A 26984-nucleotide genomic window follows, 5' to 3' on the forward strand; every position below is an offset into this window, starting at 1 on the left:
CGACCGAGAATACAAGGCAGACTGATAATGAGCTCTGCCGAAAAGAAATTATGGGCATTAGCCCTTTTAAGTGTATGTAGCACTGCCTTTGTACCTAACGTTTTTGACCCACGAGAAAATATCTGGGTCACGCTAGCTAGATCATTGAATACAACTAGCTTTTGTGCCAGCCTAGCAACGCCCGACTCCCCATTTATCACATGTCTTATTGGGGTGCCTTTAAGTAATGCAACCTTTATGACCTTTGCCCAGTCCGTAGCAGAGCTGCGACAGCAGCATAATATAACTCGGAAGCTTCCCTTTAAGTGGCGTGACGCCCCTTCGGTGTTTGTTGAGTATGATATCTGGGATGATGTACTCCCCGTAGGCCCAGAACCACAAGAGCTTGCCCTTGCGGGCTCTCTTAATGCTACTGCTTGGTGTAACTATACCTCTGTAAATATATCACGCTCTAACAATATGCCTATTGCGCTACCTGCAGGTTTGTTTTTAATTTGTGGAGATGGGGCTTGGCCTGGCATCCCGTCACATATAAAGGGAGGGCCTTGCTCTATAGGTCGCCTAACGTTTCTTACCCCTAACACTTCAATGATTTATCAACATCATAGAAAGATGAGAAGCGAAAGGAGCACTCATAAGTTTGAGGATAACTGTGACTCTACAGCTGAATTTTGGAATCCTACAAAGATCATAGCTGTTTCCTTCTTGGCTCCTGGAGTTGGTGTTGCTCAAAGCCTCACGACATTAAACAAGCTAGGGTGTTGGCTAGCTAAGCAAACAAATGCCACATCAAAGGCATTATCTGACTTATTACTAGATGTAGACTCTGTAAGACAGGATGATCCATGGCATTGGTTTAACAGCTTGTTTAATGGATGGGGCATTGGCAATGGGATCAAGAGTATTTTGCAGATGGGATTAATAATATTTATACTGTTTATTATTATATTAATGTGTGTCCCTTGTATATCGCAATGTATGCAACGAATGATGGAAAGAAGTATGAGTGCCGTGTTCCTTTCTCAAGGAACAAAAGAAAAAGGGGGAAATGTGGGAGGCTCTAGCCCGGGAATGGCTAGCAGAAAGCGGGCATTGAAGTAGAAGGACAGGCTCAGGGTCGGAGCGACCTTGAGCCCAGCTGCTGTTGACCGGTAAAGGAGTGTGAGAAACAAGTAACTGCTAATTGCAAGGCTGAACACAAGAGATAAGCATGGGAGGAGTTGGCATCTACCTCCCAGCCAAGGATGAACTATGCTTTTGCAAATAGGTATGAGCTAATTTACGAACGGTATAAAAGATATTTGCTAATTGCCAATAAACGAGACTTGATGATCATCATCGGATGGTGCCTGTCTCCCGCTGGTTTTCCGTCAGAGGGAACTAGGGTAGTTTAGCCTGGAGAAGAGGAGGCTGAGGGGAGACCTTATCACTCTCTACAACTACCTGAAAGGAGGCTGTATTGAGGTGGGTGTTGGTCTCTTCTCCCAGGTCACTAGCAATAGAATGAGAGAAAATGGCTTCAAGCTGCATAAGGGGAGGTTTAGATTGGATATTAGGAAAAATTTCTCTACTGAAAGAGTGGTCAGGCATTGGAACAGGCTGCCCAGAGAGGTGGTGGACTTGACGTCCGTGGAGGTGTTTAAAAGACATGTAGACGTGGCACTTCAGGGCATGGTTTAGGAGACATGGTAGCGTTGGGCTGACAGTTGGACTTGACAATCCTAGAGGTTTTTTCCAACCTTAATGATTCTATGATTTCCATGGATTATTAAAGAGAACTAGAAAAATCACCACATTTCATGTCCTGATCCGCTATGTTCACTGTTGCTTATAAAAAAAACCCCACAAAACAAAAACATTTTTGCAAATCAGGTTACAGAAGATTTCCTTGTGAAAATCTGGGTTACTTCTGAAGAGGTAGTATCTACATATACAAAATTTTTATAAACAATGTATTGTTATTTCTACTCATGATGCACAATGCACACCCATACAAAAATGGCACGGTATATATTTACTTTAACAATAAACACAGGTAACTTTTTAACACAGGTTTTCCTTAAGAGATTTCCTAGACAAATGCTGACCTAGCCAATGCCTGCTGAATTTATACTGGGAGTTGTACTAGACAATCTTTAAAGGTCCCTTCCAACCCAAACCATTGTATTGATTCTATGAGTCTATATTCTGGGATAAAAGGAAAATATAGCAAAGTACTTAACACCTACTGTTATTTAAGCGCTAAGCCACTATACAGTTCTTTTAGGCGTGCTTCTCATAATTCTGCAGAATCCAAATCACTATGATTTAGGGAACTGATAAACACTAACTTCTTAGACTTGCTTCTTCTTCCAGATATTTAAAATAATATAAAAGAAAATATTTGGATAAGAATGCTAGAATTCAACTACCCTCTCTTGTAGTTTTCACCAGAAACTTATCTTCCTGATTTCACTAGTCAGCTGATTTTTGTGGGGTTACAAAAATATGAAACTTGCACACAGTAGATTAGATTTGATATGGAGCCTGTAGGGCAGCAGACAATATTGAGTAGATATAAACACACATCCTGTACTAGCTGTGCATTTCCTCTGAAAATATCAAGATAACAAAGGAACAAGCTGGCATCTTTGTGTCACAGATGTAAGGTTTAAGGATTTTCAACATCAGTTCACAATTCAGTATGTTACAGTTTTCAAGCATTGCATTTTACAGTTATTTCTAATGTTTTGACTTTCATTAACTCTTTATATCTTCCCTCTTGAAATAGTAATGAGGTGAGGAGAATTAACAGAACTGAGGCACAACCCATATTTATTTTCCTTTAAAAACTTTTAAAAGTCACTGGTATTGTTTCACTAGGGATACTTATCAAAGGGACTCTACAGAAATGTTTTTCTCTTGTGTAATAGCACACACCTGGATTGCTATAGGCATGATAGTAAAGACCTTTCATACACAGAACAAGTCATTGTGGAATGGAGACATGTTGAGTCTTCTGATACAGCGAAGATTTCTTGCAAATGATCGATATCACTACAGGAACAAGCAGTTGATTTCATAAGACTTTTTTTAATAGAAGAGACCAGAAAAGGCCACATTGTAGCTATCTGAATTCTGCACCTCCCTGGGTGAATCATTTGGTCATAATGTAGGACAGTGTGGCAGGAGATCTGGGTGTGTATGAGTGCACTAAGCAGTTTTCAAAACTATTTGGTGAGCCAGACAGAACTCTCCAGCAAGCTGGGTGTAGGTCACAGGCTGCTAGGTGGATAGCCTTGAGCTGGATAAGCTAATGGTCCCTTTTGGCCTTCGTTTATAATCTGAATCAACTGCTTTTGGAAAAATAGTTATCTATTCAATCCTGCACATAAGCATGACTTCTGAATTCTTGGTTTCACATCTGCAGTTTATTAATATCTTCATTTCTTCAGACAAGAGGGGTTTTATTAAAGAAGGGAAATGTATGATTCATGCTTTTCTATTATTAGTTTAGTATTAATTTTTGTCTGTTTGCTACTTCACAGCTCTCCATGGGAGAGGCAACCAACACCCAGTCTGGCCGAATGTTCTCTACCTTCTTCAACACTGCCGTGAGAAGCTCAGAGCTGGAGGAGAACATCTATGCTTTGGTATTATTCCCAAACTCAGCTGAATGTTGTGTCCAGAAGTCTTATCAGGTTATCTTAGTGAATATAGATTTCTCCAGAGTGTCATTGAGGTGATTCTAGAAAAGGAAAAAACATAAGGAATTTTTAGCCATAGAAATGGCTAATACAGATTAAACTAGAGATATGGAGAAAAAATAATTTGGATGTTTGCTTAACATTTTTTTCCTCGTGTAAATAAAATGCACTATAACCACATTATTTTGAGGCTTACAACTAAATTGTATTGTTTTGTAACATAACTCTCAGAAATCCTAGAGGTAGTGCTGTGAAACACCACATCCATCTCTAAGAGAGAAAAAGGAGAACCTGAAAAGTTATAGCTCAGTCTAATTTTATATTTAAAGAGCTATTAGGACAAATTATGAACCATTCATTTAAAAGCTCCCATCTAATCTGACAGAACAGTTATAAGGGTGAAGCCATAGGCAAAAAAGTAAAGAAGCACTATCAAAAATATCATGGCAAAAAAAAAAGCAAATGGTCAGAAAAAAAACCAAATTATTGAAAAATAAGCAAACCACTGACCTTGTCTGGATAGGTAGAAGGTGCTGGAATGAAAAAACTGAACTATTTTTAATTATTGTGTTGTGTTTTGGTCCTATAGTGGTAACTTTAGCAATATTTTGATTTGAATTACAAGCTATTGGAGATAGTTCTTCAACTAAAAATTAGATCTATAATGATTTAAAGCAAACTATATCTTTTAAACACAGGAGGCATCAACATTCCTTATGTACTCCCATGTACCAGAAAAAAAGAATGGGTGTGGCAGACAACTAGATTGAAAACAATTGTCTGAACAGACCTACTAACAGGAAAATTAATATTATTACATTAGCAAGGCCATTAAGCAATAACATGAGGAAATAAAAGGGACATAAATTTGACTTCAAACTTTTTTATATTACATTAAAAACATTCAGTATTGATAGAACTGGCAATCTTTTTGTATTACTACGCATACTCTTAGGCGTTTCTGTATTAAAGACTATATAAAAATGAATTTTAACTTGACTGAATGTCTATTGTTTATGTTTTGTTTGATGTTGTAGGATTTCTGCTGAATGGCTGCATTAACTTCATATGCATTTACCCTTTTAGTGGAGGACAAACACGATAAAGGTAATCACGTAGATTTGGCACTAGGGAAAAGTGCTGGAGAAGTTAATAAAACAATTTCATTCACAGGAATTATATGGGCAAGCTCATAAGAACATACAGTCATTGCATGTTGTCCTGATTGATATAAAGGCTGTCAAAGGGATGATCATTGTGTCTGTTTTGACAACTTAAATTATTATGTTTGTTTATTTGGATTAATATGTTTTCATCTGGTCACAACACATGAAGCCTGGCTGACTATGGATGCCCCTGAATGTGGCGATTCATGACGTGGACTCCGTATTCATGCACAAGCAAAGCCAAAAGCCATTTATTAGCAAAAGATCAGCCTTAATATAGTCTGCCTCCTGAGCTAGTATTTTTCCCTTCTCTCCGCCTCTGAATGTGTTCTATCACACTAGCTCCACATATGGTATAAACATAGGCATATGAGGTCTCCGGTGCTGTCACGGGAGGCCACATTCACTTGTTCCACACCTGAAGGCTGTGGCCTAGAAGAGAAATTTACATTTCATGATGCCAGCATTCAGACAGGATAGCAGAGGGGCTGGTTACAGCCAGTGCTGCTCACTTGTTATTTTTTCCTAAGGCACCTCAGCCAAATAAATCAGCAGCTCTGTTGGTGTTGCTCAGCTGTGAGGACTTGGATCTACAGGAGCAGAGCTGGGCACCACAGAAAGGAACACTTGCTGAGTAGTATTTCAATGCAGTTTTTGACACCACTTTACAATACTCATTTCAAGTACCACTCAATTTAACTTATGAAAGAAAACCAACATGGCATGTATTAAATTATAAAAGAAAAGCAACACGGCATGTGTACCCTGTATATAAGAATGGTTTATGTAATGGAGAGAGGTTGGTTCAATGATGGGAGCTGAAGAGAATCATGTGTATTAATTCATGCTGGTAAGGGCTGGGGGTGTAAGCGCTCCCAGGCCCTCTGCCAGTCAGGCTTCCAGAATATTTTTGCAGATTGCATTAAGTAACATAGGCACCTGCACAAAATACTGATACCTGATACCGGCTTCAAGAGAACATACAGCCTCCTCTAATTGGAGCAACATAGCTAAGTTTTGAAATACTTGGAATCCTTGATGAATAAGATAGTCTTAAAACTTGCTGTATGTAATTAGATAGAAGGGAGTCTAGAGACACTGTATCCTTGAGTAGGATTGTTGCATTAATGGTAGGAGTCTGAGGAGTGGCTAGGGGGAGACCCTATCGTTGAGTCATGAGGTTCAGACAGGACCCCCTTGCTTTCTAAACTCCTTCTCAGAGAGGAGTCTAGGTGTGGCTAAGTCCAGTCTTAGTCTCAGACTTGGTCAACAGTTTATTTTTTAAGGGTTGTAGAAGTAACCACTCATCAGAGTATTTGTTGTTAGTAACTAATTTGGCAGATGCCCAGGCCAGTCGCGTTCAATGGGAACAATCATAGACAGATTAATGTATAGTACAATTTATTAAAGCAACAGATACACAGGTTCTTTGGATTACCGGTGATAAGATTGCTGGTTACAAGACACACATAAATACCAAAGATATGAGTACACTGCTAGGCTACAAGTATGCTAAACGAATATGAGGCGTCTCTATGCATTGGAGATTTACAGGACAACTCCAATGCCTTAGAGATCTACACGATTCTATACAATGGAGATTTACGCAGCAACTCCAATGCCTTAGAGATTTATGCAAAATAAATATGAAGCGACTCATATGAAGCAAAGCAACTCTAATACATTAGAGATTTAAAGTGACTCTATAGAGGTTTCCAATCTTACCCAAAGGCGTCCCAGTGGGGGGGAAGAGAGGCTCAGCCCGTCGACTGGTCCCAGAAGTCAGAGTGGTACGTGATGGTATCTTCCCTAACACCCTCTTTCTCTTCACACATTTTATACTATTTTTTATCTTTCAGGTGGAGCTTGAGTGACTCTAGTCATACATACCTTTATTATGATTGGTGTAAAATTTCCTTGCTTTGCTTTTAAAGGTGTGGACTAGAAAAATTCCAAGAGCATGCCCAGTGAGGGGTGGTCGCACCTTAGAGATGGGTAGCTTTTGGGATGGAGGCGTGTTTTGGTATTATAATGATATTGTAATGAGCAAAGTTCACCAAAAGGACAGCATTTTATCAAAAGTATGACGGACTGTTGGCCCAGGGTAGCAAATATGCAGCGTACCAGCTCCATGGTACCTCAAGTTCCCATTTATCACAGAGCCCTGCCGCGATGCCTCCACACCACTCCACCCTCCGGACAACTCCTCTTAGAGTCAGTACGCCAAGTTCTCCTGGCATTGCCGATATCAATGGTTACTAGGGAACTTTAGTGTTATGAATTCCTCACATATCAGCTGCACTTCACCCTGAAAGCTTCTTCAATACTGTACCTTTTCTAAAAACATATGTTTAATTTCTAAGTAACCTCCAGTGATTATTCCACAAGAATAAATAAGGGAGATGCACTAGAATAAGCTAGTTTAACATCAGTAAGAATTGTGTAACCTAGCCAAAGACAAACTGAGCATGCCCAGAGACTGAGTTCAACCAGCGGACACGATGAGGAAGACTATTGAGGACCACCACAGGACCCTGGAAGACCACCAGTGAACATGAATGCGCACGTGTTAAGGACATTTGCATATATTAATGAGTTCCAAAAATAGCACGAATATGATAATTTCCCAGAAATCTAATGAATATGCATATTTTGATTGCATATAACCCCTGTAGTAGAGCAACTCGGGGGGCACGCTAGGCACCACAATAAAGAATGCCTGCTTTCTAAAGCTACAAATTGAGTTTTAGAGGGTTCTTATATTTGCCGACTTACAGTATCAATACAGCAACATAACTTCCCAAAGCACATCTAGAAGAGGAAACACATGCATTTTCTTTCAGCAATCAGAACACATCTATGTATTTATTTGTTTTGATCTCGCAGTAAGGGCAGTCAAATATTGCAGGCACTTTGTTACAACAGTAATTTGCATTGACTTGTTGGTTCATTTATGAAACCGGTGAAGGCACAGACTTGAGGTCTGGGAAAAACGACGGCGTTTAGTCTTAGTAGTGAATTTAATTGCATTTTTCCTTCATGTTCAGAAAGCAGCCGTGCCCCTCCCAAGGGCGGAACAGTCGAGGCCACCTCCCCGCCGCCACACCGCCCTCCGGCGGGGCGCCAGGCGGCCGCCGCCGGCCGCTCCCACAACCAACCGTCCTGGCAGGCAACCCGCTGCTGCCGGTCTCCCGGTACAGCTCCGAGCCAGGACTGCACGAACTGACCACCGGAGCCGCCAGTTCCCGCGGCTGCCCCGTCCCGCGCGGGCACTGCCTGCTGCTCTGCGGGGAGCACCAGCGGCACGGAAGTGTACCAGCCCTGGGGAGGGTAGCCCGCTCCCAGGCTCGCCCCAGCTGCCGTGACACGCACGCACACACACACCCCCAGACTACAACTCCCAGAATGCACCGAGCAGTCGAACCCCACCCCCGCCTCCTGCGCACCCTGTCCTGTGAAAGGTGACCCTGCCGTCACTTCCGTCGTGTGGTGCAGGCCGGGAATGCGAGTCGCGATTGGCCGGCGCCTGCTCCGCTTTCCAGCGTGCTGGGGAAGCAGGAAGCGGTAACGGTGGAACGAGCGCGGGCAGGACAAGGGGTTCCTCGCGGTGAGTACCTAGCGGAACTGCTTCCCCACCCTACAGAGTGCCGGAGCGCGACCCGGCTGGGAATTGAACAGGGATCGATTTAGTGCGCGCTTTGATGACGTAATAATGACTAACGAGGCGGTGGTGCTGCTAAACGCATGGCTCTGGCTGGCGCCGGTCGGGTCCTGTCGTCGGGGACGCTCCTGTGGAATACTCACACCTGCCGGCGGTCGCCCGCGCCGCCCTCAGAGTGCCCGTGCCCGGAGGACACTTGGCACTGGCTAGGCCTTCCGCCTTCTCCTGTTCCTGGGACTCGGCGGGCGCTCATTGGCTCCTCCGCCTGGGGCGGGCTCTGCCGCCGCCTTACGATTAGCGGGGGTCGCGCTCACTGTTATGAGGCTGCGGCTGATCATGGGGTGCGCGGGCTGAAGCTCGGAGGCGGCGCGTGTGGCATCGAGGGGTTTCGGCCTCGTCTCGGGCCGACGGGGACTACAAGGGGTACCGACGGCAGGTCGTGGTGCCGCCTCGCAGCCGCTATGGGTAGTGAGAGGCCTCTCTTGCTCCTTGGCAGTGCCGCACCCGGCGTATGTCCTGCTCGGCTCGGTAGGGCGCGGGTGCCTGGGTCGCCTCTGCCTCAGCAGGAGCGAGGTCTTGTCTGTGGCTGAGAGGGGACCGAGGGGCTGGCTTGCATCCTTACTCTGCAGTTGTTATTTTTGAAGAAAAATATATAGCAAAGTATGCAATAAGTTCTCATGTCTGTGTTATCTTGAAGCAAATGCTGCTGTTACCCACCAAACGCCCCTCATCCTCCTTTCCTGAGATGGGCACAACAAGATGGCAGTGGTTTGGCCAGTGCTCAGTCTCTTGATACGTTTTGTCTGAATTGCCATAACTTTGCTCTGCCTGCCTGCATTTGTGTATGGTCCATATAGGCAAAGAAAACAAATGCCTAATGCCTAAAATAAGAGGAACTCCTGTTGAAGTATAGGAGTATGGAAATAACAAGATGGTTTCATTGAAGTAGACTTATAAGAATAGATCTGCATGTCATGTGAAATGCATCCAGTGTCAGAAGTTGATAAGGTTAAGTCAGTAGTCAACTGAGTCTTCCAAGAAAATCCAGGTAACTGAATTAATCCAGTTTCCATCACTCACCTATGAGCCTGTGTGTAAGTGTCAATTTGGATTGCTTCTGTCTGCCTTCCTTGGCTTCTTGGTTTTTCTCTGAGGACTGCATGTTCCTTTTGCTTCTTGCTCCAAAGTAGTCATGCTCTCATTGAACATGTTCTGTTGGGCTTTCTTCTACAATATCACTCAGTTTAAAATGAGACTACTCAATGAATGCAGCAACTGTATTTAGATATGTGATAAATTCACATTTTTTTGCTAGTTTTGTGTTAATTCAGGACAATAAATTATCTATGATAAGTTGTTGTTTTCTTGATTTTCAGTGTTCTTGGAAAGACAAACTCTCTTAAATTTCTTGGATTTGGGGGGCTTGCTCTGTTATTTTGAGGGGTTTCTTTTGTAAGGTCTTCCTACAAACATGCAATTTGGAAGTAAATTTTGGATAAAATGAGATTTGGGGGGGTGAAATTTTGTTTGGTTTAACTTTTTAGGGAATTATGTGTTTAACTGCAAGTCATCTATCCTTGTATGATGTGTCAAAAATGGGTAAGAAGAATTAAACAGCGAAGTAAATGGCTGACAACTTCCTGCATGAGACTTCATGTAGAATACCAGATGATGGAAGAAAGGCAGGAGCTGCTGGTCATCTGTCTTAGACCCATTGTTATAGATGAGGTGAAGTGAAGTTGGCAGCAGCATCATTCTTTCCCTTCAACCTCACCTTCCCCCTTGCCCTCACAAGGTCCTGATATGTATTTCTGCATCTGCTTGGCAAAGCAGTGATAAGCAGATAGAACTAGATTTCCATGAGCAGAAGCAACTGCTCTTCTTTTCTCATCCTCTTGGCAAAATGACTTCTCCGTGGGACAGTTTTTCTGAGATGCAAGAAAGTGTGTTTTGTGGTAAAAATAGAAATTCTACAATTCCCTTTACTTGATGTCTGTTAGTCATAAGAAAATAACTTTGCTTTTATCATAACCAGGTAATTATCTTCCTCTCTATTTCTGTTGAACCCCATATACCAGTATGTATGTTTGTTGGAAGCGAGGTAGGATTTACACAGCTGCACGGGGAAGTTAGCAAGCATGGTGGCATCAGCTCAGATGTGGTTAGTGCACGTAAGGAACAGGTTTGTGCTCAGGACTTTCCAATTCCAATTGTACACCAAAAATCTGCACCAGAAGTTAGGGAGCACCTGCTATCTAGTTTCTTCTAGCACTCTGAAGATAACTGCTTCTTTGTCATGCCAGAATTTTCCATCTGGTTTGATACTAGCTGCTCTCCTGACTTTCTTCCTTTTGTCCATACTAAGCCTAACAATATACTGAAGTGTGTGTCTCAAATTCCTTTAAGACTCATTCAAGCCTAATCACCATCTCTCAGAAACCATATGTTCTTCAAAGTGAGTTAGGCTGTGAAAAGAAACAAAGTTTCTGTATTAATGTGACTTTGAAATGTCTTTGCTTCTTTTGTGGCATTCTCAGTGTGAGAGCCATGTGAATGTGGGAGTTGAAGATGAGTGTTGCTGCACAGATCTGAAGTCATTTTATTTTGCCTGGAGTTAATTTGTGAAATGCTTTCATTAAAGCACTTGGACTCTCTCCAGAGATTCTTTTGCATAATCAGCACACTAACATCTGTGTCTTATCCACAGGCTAAACCTCTGTTTAGTTCTGCTAAACCTCTTCAGGTTTGAGAACCTCTGCAACTCCCACCCCCAGCTATGTTTGTTGTATAACTGAGGGAGGAAGAGCCATCAGATTACAAGTCTACATGTCTCTCAAAAGGTTGGCAACGACCATTTCACCTTGTAGGGGGAGAAGTGTAAGAAGGCCGAGTGAATAAGCAGCTCTTTGCTCTTGAGTATGACAACACACTAAATCCCTGGCAACTCCTATGTACTCAGAAGCTGAAAAGTGCTGCTTTATTACATCCTTATTTAAAGGAAGTAAACATCTTGTGTTCACTAGATACACAATGTAACTTAAGTATGAAAATTTTCAGAACTGTTCTTCCACTAAGTGGATTGGTAGAATCATAAGAAGTAACTTTGTGTAGATTCTGACATTATGCTGCTGAGATGCTGTAGAATAGTTAGCTGTGGAGATGTTACATCCCTGCAGTATTTGCTTTGAGAGGTGGGTTCCTGCTGAATCTGTAGAATAAAGAAATGCACTTGCCCACTTTGACTGTCTTTTCATGTGTATAAATAAGGCCATACTCCATTAATCCTAATGTTTCCTACCTGTCAGCTAAAATCAGGTAAACCTGTTATCAAGATAGTTTGGTGTTTCATTGGTTTTGTAGTCCCTGAAAAGTGCTAGTTAATTAACGTTTGTATACTAGCCTGACTGTGCATAGTATTTACTGAGTGGTGCAGTATTCTTATTGTCCTGCCACATCTTTTGCAGACTAGTCCTTTTGCCGTGGAAGCTGAAGAAATGATGGAATGTACCCAGGAATTCCCTGAACACTATAAAATTATTTTGGATAGACTGAATGAGCAACGTGAGCAGGACCAGTTTACGGATATCACTCTGATTGTCGATGGTACGTACAGGCCTGAGAACCAGTTGGTATACAGAGAATTCTGAAAGCTGTGCTGGGAAGCTGTTGGGTTTGTCCCAGGTCAGCTGTCAAACTAGGCTGCTAACAAATTCTTGGTTCTGTATTGGTGTGTGAGTTGCTTGCTTTCACTTAAAATCTTGGGGTGAACAGAGTCTCCAGCAGTGATTAATAATTTTGTTTCTGCTTTTCCAAATAAAGGGGTAAATATTTTTAGATAGAAGCCCATTTTGAAACTGCTGTACTATATTTAACATGTTGTCTAAGGATTTCCAAAACACTGTAAAAATATTTTTCCCTAACTTGAGCTGACTGTTGCACACAGAGTACTTATACAAATATTGGTTGATTGCACAGGAATTTCCCGCAACTCAAATATCTGAAAAGAGAAATGCTCTGGAGTGAGTTCTCTAGCTGATTGAGTTGCAGAGCTTCAGCAAGGTCAGCGATGTCAGCAAGGGTCTGCATGAGATGGGACAGGCTAGCTGCAGTGGTATCCTATGTTACAAGGAGACATACTAAGTGACTATATACTGCTGGAATAGATTTGTAGACTGGGTGGTTCTGCAGCCATTCGCTTCTCTGCATCTGCACTTATTCTGCACTATGAGTAAGGAAGGTGTTATCCTAAACCAAAATTTGTCTCTCTTTGTAGGTCACCATTTCAAAGCTCATAAGGCTGTTCTTGCTGCCTGTAGCCAATTCTTCTACAAATTCTTCCAAGATTTTACTCAGGAGCCCTTGGTGGAGATTGAAGGTAGTCTGATTCATGCAAATAAAAAGCCTTCAGAGTTGTGTGCCCAAGCTCAAAATGAATTTAGTATCTTTGGCATGGGCTTAAATGTATGCTTGGTCATATCAATTAGCTTTCTAGATCTCAGCTCTTGTTGCTCTGGGGTAGTGTGGTGGTTTAACCCTGGCCAGCAACTAAGCATCACATAGCCAGGCTTGCTCATTCCCCCCCAGTGCGATGGGGGGAGAATTGGAAGGGTAAAAGCAAGAAAGACACTCACTTCATTCGTTATGAAGAGATAAAAACAGTTTAAAAACAAAAATATTTTTTAAAAAAGGTAAGGAAAAGAGAAAAAATAAGAGGAAAATAAAACCCAAGAAAGACAAGCGATGCAAATGAAAACAATTGCTTGCCACCAACTGACTGATGCCCAGCCAGTCCCCAAGCAGTGGCCCCTCCACCCAACTCCCCCCAGCTTTATATGCTGAGGATGATGTCATATGGCATGGAATACCCCTTTGGTCAGTTGGGGTCAGCTGTCCTGGCTGTGTCCCCTCCCAACTTCTTGTGCACCTTCCAACCTACCCACTGGTGGGGCAGTGTGAGGAGCAGAAAAGGCCTTGACTCTGCGTAAGCACTGCTCAGCAATAACTGAAACATCAGTGTGTTATCACCACTGTTGCCAGCAAAAATCCAAAACATAGCCCCATACAAGCTACTATGAATAAAATTAACTCTGTCCCAGATAAAACCAGTACAGGTAGCTATTGCCACTGGAAGAAACTTCCCCTGAAGCAAAATGAAAATATGCCTTGGCTGGGGTGCAAGAACAGGATAGATGTGGAGCAATACTTGTCTGGTAGACAAGGAGCAATTTCCTGGAGCAATACTTCAGTTTCTAGTAACTTGCTGCTCAGAGGTCTCATATGATCAGAGAGATCATATTTTTATGTTTAAATTTATACTTTTTATTATTCTATACAAACAGCTTTTTGACCATCTTATCCTTCCTTTATCTTTGTCGTGGCATGACTCTGTAGTTGTTCCAGATTCACTTATTTCTATAGTAGACTTTTTATTACAACATGAGCCTTTCAAGGGTGGCATCTTCATGAAACTGGCTGTCAAAGTATTCTGAGCAAAATGGTGAGCAGGCAAGTGTGCAAGATTCAGCAGATAGATGAGACTGAGGAATTGCTAAAAGAGGCTGTTTTTCTTGCTTGTAAACAGGTGTAAGTAACATGGCATTTCGTCACCTAATTGAGTTCACTTATACGGCAAAACTAATGGTCCAAGGTGAGGAAGAAGCAAATGATGTTTGGAAAGCAGCTGAGTATCTACAGATGTTAGAAGCAATCAAAGCACTTGAAATCAGGTAAACACATAAGCCTCTTTTTCTTCCCAACACTGAAACATAGAGTCTTAAGAATCCTTTTATGAGAGCCAGCTGCCAGTATTTTGCAGTGCTGTTCTTTATCCTGAAACCTCCTAAACTTTTGTGGGAGCTATATAATTCCAACCTATATCTTATAGTATAAGAGTATGAAGTCTTAAAAAAATGAACGTCACATTTGGGCTGGAACTCAATGACAAGTGACATGGCTGGTAAATGTTGCAAACATTGTAGGGCTGTGACTTTGTGGTAACTGATACCAGGTCTCTGTGTTATCTGACTGCCCACACCTCATTTGAGAGCTGGGTGTACAGTGATGATGTGTCTCAGGTAATTAGACCACATTAACAAGTTTGTGCTGGTGTTTTGATTTCATGTAGCTTTCTGCTTTCAAGAGAATAGGCAGTGATTTTAAAACTTCTTGGTGCAAAATTAATCTCTCAAACTTCTTGGACAAATGTAATTGTTATAATCAGTTTTATATGGGATCAGTACTTAATCAAATGTTGCTGTGGCACCTTTTACCCAGTACCAGGAACTGTACTCCATTACCAAACTTTAACCTGAGAAAAGCAGGTGCCATTCCCATCATGCTGGTTTTCTTCCCCTTCCTTCCCTTTCATAAAGTGCTGTCATGTTCTCATTCCTTCTGTATGCTACACTGTTCTGTCATGAAGCAGAGGGAGAGGCAATAAATGCCTCCCAGCATTACAGTTATCCTTGCTTTCTCTTCTAGACCTGCTGAAAGGCCTTTGTGTTCAAGCTAAGGAAAGATTGTTGCTTCTTCTTTATCTCCCCATAGACACACTAGCTAAGGAGAGCGGCATTGACCCCAAGTTTCTCTACTAGCCAGCTAACTTTTTTTTTTAAGCAAACAAAACCTCCATGACCTGGTACACTGGAAACTTGGTTTTCAACATCAGTGTTGATATTTTTTTAATCAATTTACTCCGTACTTATTCTGTGGATTGGTAGCAGAGCTGAATATGTAATTTTTTTTTTAATAGGAAAGATGGGACTGTGTATTTCTAGTCCTACCATCCAACCCCACCAACACCCTTTTTTTGACATTATTAAGATTAAGCATGGTATCACCAAAAGAACTTTTTTTTTATTATTCAGGGAAAAAACCAGACCTTTGCTGTCTGCTTGAGAAATTTGAAAGACACTTGAAACTGAAAAAGTATGTTCTAATTGGTAACGCTGAGTCTGTGTACACCAGTGGAGCTGTTGAACCAGGATTCAGATCAGTCTGTCAAGCTAAACTGTCCAGCCTGCAATTATTTCCCACTATTGTATAATGTTATGCAGTTTGTTGGTTATGCATCACTAGTAAATGCTGTAATTCTTATGTTACAAGGAAATAAATGTTTTGCTTAAGAAACACACGTGCAAGCCAGTCTATTCTTAGAGTTATTTCCATTGTTCATAAATTTTGAAAAGTTTATTTGATTTTTGGTGGGATTTTTTTGGTTAGTAAAACAAACTTGAGTACCACTGTTAGTTTTGGTTTTCTCCTCCACAGCAGAAGGGGGAAGAATTGCACTGTATTGTGCCTCTGTCTGAGCTTTGACTGAAAGGGGTAAGCTTCAGAAAGCTCAGCTAAAGTAGGGATTATTATAGAATTAACCATTTGTGTAATGCATTAGAGTTGCACATCACATAATCTAGACTGGAAAGAAAACAACTAGTTGTTGTTCCTTGAAGTACAGTTGTGTTGTATGTGTGTATCCCCATTCAAAGTTTCACACCTGAACCATACAATGTGTTCAAGGACAGTAGTCTCCTTTTTGCTGAGCAGATTATTATTTTGGTATGTGATCCTGGAGCTCCTTGCAGTAATGTGCAAAGTAACTGTTGCCCTCTAGACATTGGAAATCCAGGCTAGATGAAACTAAGTTTAGCTGCTCTGTCTTCCTGTATCTGAATATAGTAAGATGCAATTTAATAAGCTGTATCCTGCATTAGGTCATTAGCCACACATCTCTGCCATATGATGTACAGATACTGGAGAAAAACCTTATATCTCCTATTACTAGAAAACCTAAAAGTGATAGGGAGTAGGTTATGTAAAAGGATTTATTAGGCTGCAAAGGAAGGTAAAAGCACAAAACTTGTCAGTCTGATTTGAGGGGAAGATAGCCACTCAATTTTGAAACTGATAATCAGTAGTAAAACCTTCAGCATGTAAGTGCTGTGGGTAATCATGAGGGTGTGACTTGAAAGCATTGGCCCAGTCAGTTCTATCTGTGTTTGGGATGGGATGCTGTTCCTGGCATCTTGGAGGAAGGGGGTTGTGTGTTTATGGTGCAAGGAGAAGAGGAACAGAGCTGGGTGTTGTGTTTAAGCCCAGAAAATTAAACTAGAATACTCTTTCCACATCCCAGTGGCTTTTTTATTTTACCTCAACTGTTAGCTGTGTGCTTTTCTGAAGTACAAGATGTTACAATAATAATAGTGTGAAGTCACAGCTGTAGTGTTTTCTAACAAGCTGTAAGTGCTGCAGGCAATTTCATGCACTCCAGAGCTTAAGGGGTGAATAGCGTAGGAAGGACTTGAATCTTCTTTGGCCTGCCTACTCAGAAATAACTCCTTCCTTTGGGGAAGTTTTCTTTCCAAGTCAGAATTTCACAAGTTTCTTTGATAAACCTATGTCATTGGGCTAAATGGCCCTTTCTTCTTGCTAGGTGGTGTGTATCATTCAAGCAGAGCTACTTAAAACACTTTATTAACCTTATGTCAAAGGCTCCACAGCTTTAACCGTGCTATTCTACAGCTCTAAGAAGTATAGATTAAGGACAAATTAGCTTCTGCAATGCATGCAGGTTATGTGGTGGTTCATCATTCAGCTTCTTTGAGGAACAGCTATCAGGTGTTTAATGCAGAAGCTCAGTATCAGGCAGGAATTATGTCAGTGCTTATGGATCTTAACTATGTTTATGCACGTGCTTTGCAGGAACAAAGGAAATTCATCACCCTTAGAATCAAATCAAATGCAAGGTAAAAATAAACCAAAAAAGAGGAAGATAGCTGAAACCTCTAACGTTATCACAGAAACACTGCCATCTGCAGAATCGGAGCCTGTTGAAATTGAGGTTGAGATTGCTGAGGGGACAATTGAAGTAGAAGATGACAGCATTAAAACACTTGAAGTAGCTTCTGCAGAGCAACCTATAAAGTACATACAGACAACGGGTACATCAGATGAATCTGCTCTGGCTCTTTTGGCAGACATCACCAGTAAGTATCGTCAGGGAGAGACAAAATGCCAGATCCAAGAAGAAGGTGATAATGCAACTGATCACTCATACAAACAGGTAGAAGGTATTGAAATTGTGGAACTTCAGCTGTCACACGTGAAGAATTTATTCCATTGTGAGAAATGTAACCGTTCTTTTAAACTGTTTTACCATTTTAAGGAACACATGAAAACACACTCTACTGAGAGTTACAAGTGTGACATATGCAATAAAAGGTACCTACGAGAGAGTGCTTTGAAACAGCACCTCACGTGTTACCACCTTGATGAAGGTGGTGCCAGCAAGAAGCAAAGACCTGGCAAAAAAATACATATATGCCAGTACTGTGATAAGCAGTTTGACCACTTTGGACATTTTAAAGAGCACCTCCGGAAGCACACAGGTAAGAGTATTGCTATGGTCCTGGCCTCGTGGCCTTGGCTCTAGCATTTTGGGGTTTTGCATGTTTTGGGGAAGTAGAGAATATGCTGAAGAGAACACAAGTCCTGAGTGCTAGAAATACTTGGCTTCTAGTTATAACTAAAATGCTGTTTGGTTTTTTTATTTGCTTTATTTCTTTGTTTTCCATTGATATAAACTTTGAGGTGGTTAAAAATAGGCACCTAAAATCAGAAAGCACTAATGAAGCTTCTCTCTCAAGTCTATTAAATCTTAAAGACTTTTTTCAAAATAATTTCTTAAAGTATTTCTTCTTGAAAAGTACCAAACTGAGGAGCTATTCTTATTTTCACAATTCTAATAGTAAATGTTTCCGTTGAAATATGATCTGAACTGTAAGCTTCTCAGTGGAATACACAGTTTAAAGGGTTTCTTTAACTAACAGAACTTCTGAGCAAATGCCTATTAATGCATTAGGTGTAAAATACCCCCTTAACTCTCTCGTACCATCTTGTTTGAAAGTTTCATCCTTGCTCTTGACATCTCATCTATGATTTAATTTTCTTTGTTAACACAGCAAAACATTTCTAGTGACTATAGTAGACTTGTTACTGTAAAATTTGCCTCTTTGAAATCTGGATAGTATCTTTTGAGTACAAAATTACTTGTGTTCCTCCTTCTATATAATATGGGAGGTTAAGATGTATTTCTTCATCTCACTGAAAAGTCTGTACTACCTGAATAGGAACTAAGCATTATATAGATAGCTCTCTGAATGTAAAATATATGTTGTCCTGATCTTTCAGATGTCTCTGTTTAATATGTCAGTTATGAGTCATCAGTAAGAATTTAATGGAGGGTAGGAATCCTATTTCTTTCATGGATTGTTGTTGCTAAAGCCTTTTAATTGGAGCTCTTTTGCATCTTTGTATGGGGCTGCTAAGTATTGATATATGACACTGTATTCAGTCTATTCCCAATAGCCCCTTAAAAGTTGCATTTATAAAAAGTCTGGCAAGTCCTTATCCCCTATGAAGTAAGGAGCGTTTCTCCATTATGACCAAGCCAAGTACAAGCTACTTAACAAAAGTCTTTTCAGAGAAAAGTTTGTGGTGGATTAATAGAGTAACCCATATATCACAGTATGTTGGTTGCTGTTGTGACAAAGGATTTTGGGGATGAAGCAACTTAGCATATCACAGGAGATGCAGAGTACTTTCTAAATATTTATTGATACAAGTATAACACATGGAATCTAATTACTTCCAGTTCAGCATTTTGAAAGCCTTAAGCTTAAAATTAAACCAGATACTACCATTTAACTGTGGTCTCCTAAGGCCAGTGGAAAAACTCCAATTGAGCCAAAGGCTTTCGAAGTTCTTAATTCTGTATGGCACTGGTTGAATATGGAAACAAAATTAAAAGGCCAGGGAGAAAATGTCCTACAAAGTATTTGTTCTTGTTGCTGCTTAATCACAACACCAGCAATAATGTGAAAGTAGCAATTGGAGCAGAAATAGACACCTTATCAGGGTTAGTAATTCTTTTTGATGTAGGAATTTGACATTACTAATGGCTATTATCTTTGTCTTGATAAAAGAAAGGAAGGAGAGCTATGGAGTTTTTCTTCTGCATGAGTACAGTGCCTTAAGCAGCTTCTGAGTCTCTGGGAAAAAAAAATTCCTCAAAATTGTCTTGTATGTCATGTAACTGAACATACTAACAAAGTAATCTCCAGAACTTATAGAGGGAGGTTTTTTGGCCTGATCTAATGATTTCCCCCCCCCCCCCCCCTTTGAGTATGAATGAGACTTCACTTGCCAATCATAAGTAATTCATAGGACAGAAATTCTGCAAGGCTGCACTTAAATAATGTATATCTGTTGAGTTCAATAGCTCTAATTTGTCTTGCATGAGAAGAACGATTTCCTCATACAGAAATCAGTCTTAGAATAAAGCTACCGCTCTCAATATGCTTGTCTAATCCTGATATTTTGCAAAGCTTATATCCCCTAGCAGGAAGAGACACAGAACAGTTTTTTGATTCCCTCTGGTTTTACTGGGAATTTCGACTGCTGAATATTTCTCAAAGTTAGGCCTTCTTGATTTTTTTTTTTTTCCTTTTATGGAGTGTGTGTGCATGCTCACATGAGCAAAGGTGGAAGTGAAGGAGTCATGATGTGTTCCAAGCAGCCAAATTAATCAGTCCTTGTCTGAAAACCCTGTAACTGAAGTAATTTGTATGAAGATTATACAGACCTCTTAGGAAAAATTAATCAAGGTCTTTTCCATTCCTCATAAATCTAAAATATGTTTTACAGGAAATGTACTTTGAACTGCAAATAACATCTTCCATAGGAGTGAATAAATTGACTCTATTTACATACCTTGAATAAATTTCATTTGACAAATGCCTGCCTTGGGGGGGGGAAGGAGAGGAAAAAAAACCCCAAACACCAAAACCCCAAACAAACAAAAAACCTAGGCTTACTATTTATCTCCAAATCCAATGTAAACAATTATATGGCAGCTTTATGGTTATGGTTGAATTCCCTGGCATTTCTTACATATTAGGCAAATAAAAGTCACTGTGTTGTTATGAATGTCTTTGGGTTAAAAAATATTTCTTTTGGGCATCGTTCTTCCTGTGGCTGTAGGATTATAAAGGACCAGCACAATATTGAACTATCTTAGGTCAGAATTTGTCCTGTGAGTTAGTTACAGTTGGCAAGTGAAATCTCACTCGTTCTCATAAATGGAAAAAAGATAATTGTTAGATCAAGCCAGAACCCTCTCTCTTTATAAAATCTCACTTAGATGAGACTAAACTCATAGTTGGATGACACCCGGGGTAAGAGAAGCAAGTTGTCACCTTTAGCAGAGTTTATCCTCCAGCTCGCCAGTACGTTTCTCAAGCTAGAGGCAGGCTTACATGCTCTCTGTGTTTTTCATTGCTGCTGTGACCAGTGCAGCCAAGGTCACAGCGTTGATTTGCACTGTTCAAGAAGTCACATAATGTATTTTGGCCTTTGGTTATCACCATTGTTGTCTTTTGAATTGTCACTTTCAGATACTTTTGGCAGAATACGTTGAAGACTATTGAAGAATTTGAGTAAGAATAGAATAAATCTGTCCTTGACTGGGTGGTGCCTTGCTCCAAGTAACTCTTTTTAAATGTGACCAGATCACAGGGCAGGTGAAGGTCTGTAGTGTGAGTTTTGTTCTGTAGTATCCTCTTGGCTCACCAATGTATTTGGTTGCTTGAGCAACGCCCGTGATTTTTAATCTACAAAACACTGTTGTTTGTTTGGGTGTTTTCTTTTTTTAATAAATAAGAGTTATGACTCCAAGTTAGGTTTTTGTCCTTTTATTTACACAAATAAAGTTTACATAGAATGTCTTTCTCTTCTGTAGAATAATCCAGTTGGCCATGTCTTTACAGTATATTTATCAACCTACACAAAAGGGAGAGGGGAAGAAGGGAGAGTTGACTGAAAACTGGCTGGTTTTATATGCTTACAAATCCCTGTGTCTGTCTTAACAGGTGAAAAACCATTTGAATGTCCAAACTGCCATGAGCGTTTTGCTAGGAACAGCACACTCAAATGTCACCTGACAGCCTGTCAGTCTGGAGCTGGAGCTAAAAAGGGAAGAAAGAAGCTGTATGAATGTCAGGTGGGTAATGGAAGTAGCAGAGTCTGAGGCTAGATACCTCCTTCCTGCACTGAGGGAGTGTGGAAGTACTGAGCAGGAAAGGCAACAAGAATGGTCTTATGTCTTTAAGAACTTCCTTCAGTAAAATAAATCATAAAGATTACACTCAATCACAACATAAGGGTAAATTCTTACATCTAAGTAGTTCCATTTAAAATATGGAATTACTCATATAGAGCTTCATAATACTTTGTTAATCAGAGAGATTCTTGTGGGTAGGTAAGTGTTCATCTGCATCTTATTGATCTTTCTGCTTCCTTTTCAAGGTTCTTGATGCACTGACCTAGGCCTTTCCTGCTTGTGAGCATGCTTCACTAAAGTCCAAAATACAAAGTACTATTTTATTTCCTATTTTATTATTCTTCTGTTTGGTACCAATATATTGACTTTTCCTAGAAAGTCATTCCAATTTAGGATGACAATCTGTAATGTCTTTTAAGCAAATGGATAGCTAGGGTACTTGGTCACTATACATAGCTGACAATTGAAAAGCTGTTTAGAAGAATGTTACTTAGCTTTTAAAAGTTGATTCTGAAAAGCTAGAAAATATGAGAGCTGAGGTTGGTTGTAGCATTTTTATTTACCATTTTGCTGCTCCGCTGCTGAGGCAGTCTCAAATAAGAACGTGCTTCCCCCCCTCCCCCCCTTAAAGCTTTCACCTTGTTTAGTTCACAGAATGGCTGTCATTTGAGGTTAAATTGGGTTGTGTAGTAAAGAAAACTGCTGGATATTGGCTTTATTTGTTCCCAAAAGAGTGATCTTGTTCACGGAAAGCAGTGAATACTGCAGGAGATGAATGAATTCTGTGTGTTGCTAATCAAATAATTTAATCAGAAGTTTCACCAATGCTATTGCGTCATTTAGTTGTTATACTAGTCTGAAGTTAATTCTCAGGAGCATACCATTGTCTTGAAAAATATGTTTGTTTTGAACATGAGAACTACTGTATAACACAAAGTTGTACCTAGTAGCTTCATTGAAGATACTGTTCTGTCTTTGTGACCCTTTGGTTTAATTGCTTCATTGCTTCAGCTTTCTTTGTTACAAATATTGTGAATGTGGGTTAGTGTTATTTCGGCATGCAGCAGCTACAGCAATTCTTGGATAAATTTTTCTTGACTTTTTTTCTCTTTATTGAGCACTATTCAAATTTAGTTCTAAATAAAATCTTGGCTCACTGAACAAAGAGGAGAAAACAAAATTATGCTTGCTTGATGAGCACTTCTGGTGCTCTTCATTGTATGCCTTGAGTACTGAATCAGGCTCCATGTGGCAAGAACAGTAATTATGTGCTTGGGCATTGCTGATAGTCATTACCTTTATGTATGACTAAGTAATTTTGAGTGCTTATCTATAAGGTTAGTATTTTAAGAAGTGTGTGTGCAACTTCTTTCTAAAGCGTGAGCCTTGGGGGGGGGAGACACAGACAACAAAAAGCATGTCACTAGCATCACAAACATGGTTTTAAGACTTCAACAGCAAAATGGGCATATTCAGCTCCATTATACAGACCTGTTCTGTCAGATACTCTACCATCCTTCTGTGCTGTTGCTGAAAACTGAGGAGATGGAACATTCTGTTTCAAAAATCTTTGCCAACAGTGAAGGGGTGCTGTCATGGTTCAGCCCCAGTCAGCAACTAAACACCACGCAGCCACTCACTCACTCCCCCCCACCCCTGTGGGATGGGGGAGGGAATCAGAAGAGCAAAAGGGAAAAAAAACTTGTGGGTTGAGATAAGAACAGTTTAATAATTAAAATAAGATAATGATTATTATAGTAATAACAATAATATAATAAAAAGGAAAAGGGAAAAAGGGAAAAAAACAGAAACACAAGCAATACAACCGCTTACCACCTGCTGACTGACGCTGCCTGTCCCCAAGCCATGATCGCTGCTTCCTTCCCCTGGCCAGCTCCTCCCAGTTAACATACTGAGCATGACGTTACATGATATAGAATATCCTTGTGGCCAGTTTGGATCCGCTCTCTTAGCTGTGCCCCCTCCCCTCCTGGCTTCTTGTGCACCTGGCAGAGCATGGGAAGCTGGAAAATTCCTTGACTAGTACAAGCACTACCTAGCAACAACTAAAACATTGGTGTGTTATCAACGTTGTTTTCATACTAGGGCCAAAGCACAGCACTATACCAGCTGCAGTGAAGAAAATTAATTAACTCTATCCCAGCTAAAACCATGACAGGTGTCAACAGAGAAATGCATGTTGTTTGCTTCTTTCTGCATGGACACTTGCATGGACAAAGACCCCTGAGCCTGTTTCTTTACTCCGAGCTTGACTCTACCCCACTCTTCTCATTCTTCTACCCTGGCACCTCATTCATTTCTGCAGTGTCTTTGTGTGTTGTTTTCAGGCTACTTACCTCAGTGCCTGCTGAAGGGAAGGAAGTGTGCTCCAGTGCTTTATGAAAGCAGTATGTCTGCAGTTAAAGCAGTACTTTTAGCTGGAAGAGACTTAAAGGAATGGAGTTTTAAGAGATTTTTATCTGCTGAAATCACTCAAGTTTTTTTTAATGGTAAAATGGGAGAGTTTAGTCTAGCCAGGTATATCTTACAATGCCATGAACAAATGAAAGCTGATAAGGAAAAGTTGGCTAGTAGTACTGCACCTAGAACTTCAGTAAAAGGATAGTTTGTATTATACTTTCATCATATGATATTATTGCATAAATAGTTTTCCACCCAAAATTCTAGCACCAGACATTTATTGGGGTGTGAATCTGTATGTGAATTTCACATGAGGTTAAAATAAGAAAGCTTTCAAATGCTATACTGACTCAAATTTTGTAGATATTCTGTGTATGCACGACTCAAAATGGCACACTGTTTCTTAAAAATAAATAAATACCAGGTCTTCTGTTCATCTGAAGCTGACTTCTCAGCTTTTACCTCTAACATACATGTTTGTTTTTTTTTAAAATCCAAGTACCAAGAAGCTACACTGTGTGAAGCTATGATCTGAAATAGGGACTATACTTTGTCATAGTTATGTTGGCACTGTTTAACATACTGTATCTTTTGTTTCAGGTTTGTAACAGTGTGTTTAACAGCTGGGATCAATTTAAAGATCACTTGGTAATACACACCGGTGACAAACCCAACCACTGTACTGTATGTGATCTGTGGTTTATGCAAGGCAGTGAGCTGAGAAGGCATCTCAAAGACATGCACAATATTTCAGAACAAATAGTGACAGAAGAGGTTCTCCCAGTGGAAGCTGAACCAGTAACGTCAATGACTATAATAGAACAAGTGGAGCAAGTCCATGTCCTACCAGTAATTCAGGTACAAGTGGATCCTGCACAGGTAACTGTGGAACAGATGCACCAGGATCTCATACAGGACAGTCAAGTGAGAGGCACACAGATGGAGGAACTGCAAGAACAGGTGCAAATTAGTTATTTGGAAGTTGAACACATTCAGACTGAACAAGGTGCTGAAGTTCATGTGGAGCAGTTACATGTTGAGCATGTAAATCAAATACAGATGGAAGTACAGGCAGAACTTATAGATGGAACAGACCTGGAACACGTAGAATATGAAATTGTTGATCAAGGAGAAGCAGAAGAAAAGGAAACTAGTCAAGTAGATGATGTAGATAAGGAAGATCATGAACAAGCTGAAGACTTAAACTCAACAATTAGTGGACACACAGAATGAAAAGGTGGTTAACTAGGACAAATAACCACACTGTGCACGTTTAGGAATGAAAGACCCAGTTATTTTTGTTAGCTTTTACATTAGTTTTTGAACCATCAGTGGTCACATTTCCAATATGCTGTCCTTAGGAAGCTGGACAAGTGGACCAAAGTTAGCTTTCTTCATGTACAACTAAACTTCTCTCATGTGAAAAATAACTGTCCTATTCACGTAATGCCATAGAACAGAAACTGCCACAGAGATGGACAGCTTTGTGAGGATTTTAATAATGAATAACTTTATAATGAGTAATTTCACCTCTTTTCCTCTTGCCATAGAAGCAAACTCTTGTTATAGATTTGCGGGGTGTCTTTGTCGGAAGAACCAGTAAAATTTGGTGGGTTCTAGTGTAAGTGGCCAATCAGGTACCTGTGAATTTTCTGGGCAGACTGTTTGCTGTTTCTTAACAGCAGTCCCTAACTTTCAGGCTAGGGAAAAAAACATTGTTGCTAGAGGTCTCGGAGCACAAAAATCCTGTCCCTTTTCAACACTGACTGGTTAAATTTCCACAAAGCTCCTAGAGTGTTCAAGAACCTAGCTCAGTAAAAGGCAATGGAGGTAATGTTATAGCGCTTTATATTTTTGCTTAAAACTGTCAGCTGCTGGTTTTTTTTCTTCATTAAATTTAGAGGGGAGGGGTAAGGAAGGAAACAAATTCCATGTGGAGGCAGCAGGACACTCTAAAAGGGACGCTTTAAATTAGGAGAAGCTCAGTAGAATCCGCAGTAAATGTGAGCTGGAAGAAAGCTACTAGCAGACTCTTCTTTTATAAATCATCATTTTTGAAAATTAATGTTTAAACATAAATATAGAGAAGATTTGTCTATATGGTATCAGGTTCCTGGTTTTTTTGCAATGAAATTCTGACACTTGACACAAAGATGTTGTACTAAAAGCCATATGTATGAGTGCTAAAATGTGGATTGAAAAGTAAGAGTGTAAATATTTTAATCAATATTAGACAATAAAACAATACCAGCCATGAAATATTACATTATTTGTTTCATCCAATAAATTAGGAACAACTGAGTGACTGGTAATTACAGTGCCAGATCCCAGTGGTGAGAACCAATCTCATTTTAATAAGATTAATAGCTCATTACTGTAAAGTTGTTTGTTTAGAAAATACTTGTCTAACTCTATGTTTAAGGGTGATATGGACACTTAATTCTCAATTGTTGCCTTGAGATTAGAGGTGCCTCCATACTTCTGAAAAACTTTCTTTTCAAAGCAAAAAGGAATTTTTGCAAGGACGTCCCCTAATGTTCTTGGTAATCCTGTAGATCTCAGTTAAAAATCAGGCTTTTCTATTCAGTCTTCTCTAAATGCAGAATTATTTCCTGGGATTTGTGCTTTTATTTAGTCTCATTCAAAATTATTCTTGTGTTTCATTGTAGCGTAGCCTTTGAGAAACTGTTGCAAAACAAACATGGATCTCAATTAAAATTTCAAGCACTTTGATTAATGTAACTTGCATTTTTAAATTATATTTTGTGTTTTCTGAGATGCAAGTAATATGAGATTCTGTGCAGAGGGAATGTGATCCGATGTTAATCATGAAAGTAAAAGTTGGCTATTATATTCATACCTGGCTCATCTTTTGATAACACGGAGGGGACAGGCCTGCTTGATTAGCTGTGTAACTCTATTTTTTTTTTAGA

The 26984-nt window shown here is 40.2% G+C and overlaps 1 protein-coding gene across 1 annotated transcript; it reads left to right on the top strand.

The window, feature by feature from the left end:
* The first annotated feature begins 11981 nt into the window (after positions 1–11981).
* LOC135310806 (zinc finger protein 131-like) lies at positions 11982–26784 on the top strand. Its single transcript, XM_064439794.1, is given in 7 exon segments — positions 11982–12116; positions 12787–12888; positions 14095–14239; positions 17214–17899; positions 21440–21570; positions 24652–25256; positions 25258–26784. Coding segments are annotated over 7 exon segments (1821 nt in total). The 5' UTR covers positions 11982–12007; the 3' UTR covers positions 25301–26784.
* The last annotated feature ends 200 nt before the right edge of the window (positions 26785–26984 follow it).

Source organism: Phalacrocorax carbo (genome assembly GCF_963921805.1).
Source record: "Phalacrocorax carbo chromosome W unlocalized genomic scaffold, bPhaCar2.1 SUPER_W_unloc_1, whole genome shotgun sequence".
NCBI classification, from domain to species: Eukaryota; Metazoa; Chordata; class Aves; order Suliformes; family Phalacrocoracidae; genus Phalacrocorax; species Phalacrocorax carbo.